Source organism: Notolepis coatsorum (assembly GCF_963971535.1).
Source record: "Notolepis coatsorum genome assembly, chromosome: 11".
Lineage (NCBI taxonomy): Eukaryota > Metazoa > Chordata > Actinopteri > Aulopiformes > Paralepididae > Notolepis > Notolepis coatsorum.
Genome location: NC_140175.1, coordinates 97,373,461 through 97,379,755, shown reverse-complemented (window position 1 = coordinate 97,379,755; position 6,295 = coordinate 97,373,461). Strand labels below are relative to the sequence as shown.

Genomic DNA, 6,295 nt, shown 5'->3' with positions numbered 1-6,295 from the left:
CCTGGCTCCTATAAGACACACTGCGTGACCTCCTCCTCCTCCTGGCTCCTATAAGACACACTGTGTCGACCTCCTCCTCCTCCTGGCTCCTATAAGACACACTGAGTGACCTCCTCCTCCTCCTGGCTCCTATTAAGACACACTGCTGTGACCTCCTCCTCCTCCTCCTGGCTCCTATAAGACACACTGTGTGACCTCCTTCCCTCCTGGCTCCTATAAGACACACTGTGTGACCTCCTCCTCCTCCTGGCTCCTATAAGACACACTGTGTGACCTCCCTCCTCCTCCTGGCTCCTATAAGACACACTGTGACCTCCTCCTCTCCTCCTGGCTCCTATAAGACACACTGTGTGACCTCCCTCCTCCTGGCTCCTATAAGACACACTGTGTGACCTCCTCCTCCTCCTGGCTCCTATAAGACACACTGCGTGACCTCCTCCTCCTCCTGGCTCCTATAAGACACACTGGTGGACCTCCTCCTCCTCCTGGCTCCTATAAGACACACTGTGTGACCTCCTCCTCCTCCTGGCTCCTATAAGACACACTGTGTGACCTCCTCCTCCTCCTGGCTCCTATAAGACACACTGTGTGACCTCCTCCTCTCCCCTGGCTCCTATAAGACACACTGTGTGACCTCCTCCTCCTCCTGGCTCCTATAAGACACACTGCTGTGACCTCCTCCTCCTGGCTCCTATAAGACACACTGTGTGACCCTCCTCCTCCTGGCTCCTATAAGACACACTGTGTGACCTCCTCCTCCTCCTCCTGGCTCCTATAAGACACACTGCGTGACCTCCTCCTCCTCCTGGCTCCTATAAGACACACTGTGTGACCTCCTCCTCCTCCTGGCTCCTATAAGACACACTGTGTGACCTCCTCCTCCTCCTGGCTCCTATAAGACACACTGTGTGACCTCCTCCTCCTCCTCCTGGCTCCTATAAGACACACTGTGTGACCTCCTCCTCCTCCCTGGCTCCTATAAGACACACTGCGTGACCTCCTCCTCCTCCTCTGGCTCCTATAAGACACACTGTGTGACCTCCTCCTCCTCCTGGCTCCTATAAGACACACTGTGTGACCTCCTCCTCCTCCTGGCTCCTATAAGACACACTGTGTCGACCTCCTCCTCCTCCTGGCTCCTATAAGACACACTGTGTGACCTCCTCCTCCTCCTGGCTCCTATAAGACACACTGTGTGACCTCCTCCTCCTCCTGGCTCCTATAAGACACACTGCGTGACCTCCTCCTCCTCCTGGCTCCTATAAGACACACTGTGTGACCTCCTCCTCCTCCTCCTGGCTCCTATAAGACACACTGCGTGACCTCCTCCTCCTCCTGGCTCCTATAAGACACACTGCGTGACCTCCTCCTCCTCCTGGCTCCTATAAGACACACTGTGTGACCTCCTCCTCCTCCTGGCTCCTATAAGACACACTGTGTGACCTCCTCCTCCTCCTGGCTCCTATAAGACACACTGTGTGACCTCCTCCTCCTCCTGGCTCCTATAAGACACACTGTGTGACCTCCTCCTCCTCCTGGCTCCTATAAGACACACTGCGTGACCTCCTCCTCCTCCTCCTGGCTCCTATAAGACACACTGTGTGACCTCCTCCTCCTGGCTCCTATAAGACACACTGCGTGACCTCCTCCTCCTGGCTCCTATAAGACACACTGTGTGACCTCCTCCTCCTCCTCCTGGCTCCTATAAGACACACTGTGTGACCTCCTCCTCCTCCTGGCTCCTATAAGACACACTGCGTGACCTCCTCCTCCTCCTCCTGGCTCCTATAAGACACACTGTGTGACCTCCTCCTCCTCCTCCTGGCTCCTATAAGACACACTGCGTGACCTCCTCCTCCTCCTGGCTCCTATAAGACACACTGTGTGACCTCCTCCTCCTCCTCCTGGCTCCTATAAGACACACTGTGTGACCTCCTCCTCCTCCTCCTCCTCCTGGCTCCTATAAGACACACTGTGTGACCTCCTCCTCCTCCTGGCTCCTATAAGACACACTGCGTGACCTCCTCCTCCTCCTGGCTCCTATAAGACACACTGTGTGACCTCCTCCTCCTCCTCCTGGCTCCTATAAGACACACTGTGTGACCTCCTCCTCCTCCTGGCTCCTATAAGACGCACTGTGTGACCTCCTCCTCCTCCTCCTGGCTCCTATAAGACACACTGTGTGACCTCCTCCTCCTGGCTCCTATAAGACACACTGCGTGACCTCCTCCTCCTGGCTCCTATAAGACACACTGTGTGACCTCCTCCTCCTCCTGGCTCCTATAAGACACACTGTGTGACCTCCTCCTCCTCCTCCTGGCTCCTATAAGACACACTGTGTGACCTCCTCCTCCTCCTGGCTCCTATAAGACACACTGTGTGACCTCCTCCTCCTGGCTCCTATAAGACACACTGTGTGACCTCCTCCTCCTCCTGGCTCCTATAAGACACACTGTGTGACCTCCTCCTCCTGGCTCCTATAAGGACACACTGTGTGACCTCCTCCTCCTCCTGGCTCCTATAAGACACACTGCGTGACCTCCTCCTCCTGGCTCCTATAAGACACACTGCGTGACCTCCTCCTCCTCCTCCTGGCTCCTATAAGACACACTGTGTGACCTCCTCCTCCTCCTCCTGGCTCCTATAAGACACACTGTGTGACCTCCTCCTCCTCCTGGCTCCTATAAGACACACTGCGTGACCTCCTCCTCCTCCTGGCTCCTATAAGACACACTGCGTGACCTCCTCCTCCTGGCTCCTATAAGACACACTGTGTGACCTCCTCCTCCTGGCTCCTATAAGACACACTGTGTGACCTCCTCCTCCTCCTCCTGGCTCCTATAAGACACACTGCGTGACCTCCTCCTCCTCCTCCTGGCTCCTATAAGACGCACTGTGTGACCTCCTCCTCCTCCTCCTGGCTCCTATAAGACACACTGCGTGACCTCCTCCTCCTCCTGGCTCCTATAAGACACACTGTGTGACCTCCTCCTCCTCCTCCTGGCTCCTATAAGACACACTGTGTGACCTCCTCCTCCTCCTGGCTCCTATAAGACACACTGTGTGACCTCCTCCTCCTCCTGGCTCCTATAAGACACACTGTGTGACCTCCTCCTCCTCCTGGCTCCTATAAGACACACTGCGTGACCTCCTCCTCCTCCTGGCTCCTATAAGACACACTGCGTGACCTCCTCCTCCTCCTGGCTCCTATAAGACACACTGCGTGACCTCCTCCTCCTCCTGGCTCCTATAAGACACACTGTGTGACCTCCTCCTCCTCCTGGCTCCTATAAGACACACTGCGTGACCTCCTCCTCCTCCTCCTGGCTCCTATAAGACACACTGTGTGACCTCCTCCTGGCTCCTATAAGACACACTGCGTGACCTCCTCCTCCTCCTCCTGGCTCCTATAAGACACACTGCGTGACCTCCTCCTCCTCCTGGCTCCTATAAGACACACTGCGTGACCTCCTCCTCCTCCTGGCTCCTATAAGACACACTGTGTGACCTCCTCCTCCTCCTCCTCCTCCTGGCTCCTATAAGACACACTGCGTGACCTCCTCCGTCCTCCTGGCTCCTATAAGACACACTGCGTGACCTCCTCCTCCTCCTGGCTCCTATAAGACACACTGCGTGACCTCCTCCTCCTGGCTCCTATAAGACACACTGCGTGACCTCCTCCGTCCTCCTGGCTCCTATAAGACACACTGTGTGACCTCCTCCTCCTCCTCCTGGCTCCTATAAGACACACTGTGTGACCTCCTCCTCCTCCTCCTGGCTCCTATAAGACACACTGTGTGACCTCCTCCTCCTCCTCCTGGCTCCTATAAGACACACTGTGTGACCTCCTCCTCCTCCTCCTGGCTCCTATAAGACACACTGTGTGACCTCCGTCCTCCTGGCTCCTATAACACACACTGTGTGACCTCCTCCTCCTGGCTCCTATAAGACACACTGTGTGACCTCCTCCTCCTCCTGGCTCCTATAAGACACACTGTGTGACCTCCTCCTCCTCCTGGCTCCTATAAGACACACTGTGTGACCTCCTCCTCCTGGCTCCTATAAGACACACTGTGTGACCTCCGTCCTCCTGGCTCCTATAACACACACTGTGTGACCTCCTCCTCCTCCTGGCTCCTATAAGACACACTGCGTGACCTCCTCCTCCTCCTCCTGGCTCCTATAAGACACACTGTGTGACCTCCTCCTCCTCCTGGCTCCTATAAGACACACTGCGTGACCTCCTCCTCCTCCTGGCTCCTATAAGACACACTGTGTGACCTCCTCCTCCTGGCTCCTATACGCACACAGACCTAGCTGTGTGTTTGTTGTCTCTGAACCTTTTCAAGGATTACTACTAATGCCGGTTATATAACAATACTTTGGCTCAGAGGTCTTGTACAATCACAGCTAGCAGATGTCTTCCACCAATGCAAACAGACGCACAGAGAGAGACACACGTAACTGTGGTTACGCCACGGATTGGCAGATGGTCGGCTGCAGGAATGCAAAGTAAAAGCATTTTAAGATAAGATAAGATATTCCTTTATTGATTCCCTTTGGGGAAATTCAGGCATCATAGCAGCATGGGGGAGGGGAGGTACAGGTAGTAAAAAGCAGTGTAAAACAATATAACAAATCAATATAATTAACATAATTAACTCTGGACATGTGCATATGGGCAACAAGGTGCGTGATGAGGGTATGTATGCCTTGACTACTGCAATGCCCTCTACGCCGGCATCAGTCAGGCAGCCATGTCCCGCCTCAAAATGGTCCAGCACTCTGCAGCTAGGTTCCTTACCGGCACCAGAAAGAGAGAGCACATCACACCACTCCTAGCCTCCCTACACTGGCTCCCAGTCCCACTTAGAATAGACTTCAAAATCCTCCTCCTCACCTTCAAGGCACTATCGGGTGCAGCACCCCTATACATCACCGAGCTCATCACCCCCTACGCAGCACCCAGGTCACTAAGATCCTCCAACCAGGCTCGGTTGGTCCCCCCCCCCCCCCCCCCGCACCAGACTAAAAAAGAGAGGCGATCGCTCCTTCAAGGCCGTAGCCCCCAAAACTATGGAACCAGCTTCCCCTGGAGATTCGATCTGCCCCTACGCTGGAGACATTTAAGGCCTGTTTAAAAACCCACTTTTATTCCCTAGCCTTCGATTAATCCTGATTCTCCCACACCCTAACCCACACACTCCCATGCAATTTTATCCTGCCCCCTCCCTCTTGTATCTCTTCTTGTGCTCCTCTGTCCCTGGTGTGCTATACTGTACTTTGTGCTCCCCTATCTGCTTGTCCTATTTTTTGAATGTACTGTCCTGTCCTGTTGTGCCATTTTGTATTTGTGTATTTTATAGGACATTGATTTTATGCTTTGACTGTACTGTACAGCACTTTGGTTGGCTCTCGAGCTTTTTAAATGTGCTCTATAAAATAAATTACTTGACTTACTTGACTTGACTCTCAGTTATATTTGCCCTACAATAAATAGTTACAATATATAATCCAATAATCTAAATCTAATCTAATATATAATATAAAATTAAATTAAAAAATAATAATATAAATAAATAATATAAATGCTAAATGCTAAATATATGCAATATATAATCTAATAATCCAATAATCTAAATCTGTTCTAATCTATAATCAAAAAATTCGAAATGCTAATGCTTTTATCCTCTGTCTTGTGTGTGTGTGTCCTCAGTCCACCAGATCAAGTCGCTGCAGTACAGCGTCACGGGGGGACGTCATCCTGGTGGTGTCGGGTAACGCCCAGGCCAAGGTGCTGGACCGCGACGGCTTCAACGTCATGGAGTGCCCGAAGGGAGATCAATACATGGTGGACATGGCCAAGACCAAGGTAGGTCCAGAGTAGAGGATGACATCTTTTCGGGATTCCCGCGGGATGGGAGTCAATTTCACTTTGAATCACGTGATTGGGCAGGACCGGGAGTAAAAGTCAAGTGGGATGGGAGTGGGATTCTATAAAAGTTTGGCTCGGGATTGGGACGGGATTGGGATCAGTCCTCTGTGGGAGTGGGAGGGAGTGGGATTTTTTTTTGAAACTCTCATTTGGGATTGGGATGGGATGGGATTATTTCTGTGGGAGTGGGAAGGAGCGGGAGTCAAAATCCACTCACATGTCACCCTCTAGTCCAGAGGCGACACATCGCGAGGCGACACAAACTCACAGGCGATCTAAGCGTGTGCTTTGTGGCTCTGCCGTGGTTTCCTGTCCCGTCGCAGGAGGGATCCCTCCCAAACTGTGTTCCCAAATGGGACA

General features: G+C 52.9%; 1 protein-coding gene across 1 annotated transcript in view; it reads left to right on the top strand.

The window, feature by feature from the left end:
* Positions 1–6,295, top strand: part of wdr70 (WD repeat domain 70) — a 213,252-nt gene that overhangs the window by 35,858 nt on the left and 171,099 nt on the right. Inside the window, 2 exon segments of the mRNA XM_084325151.1 lie at positions 5,717–5,751; positions 5,753–5,872. Of these exon segments, the coding sequence (XP_084181277.1) occupies positions 5,717–5,751; positions 5,753–5,872 (155 nt within the window).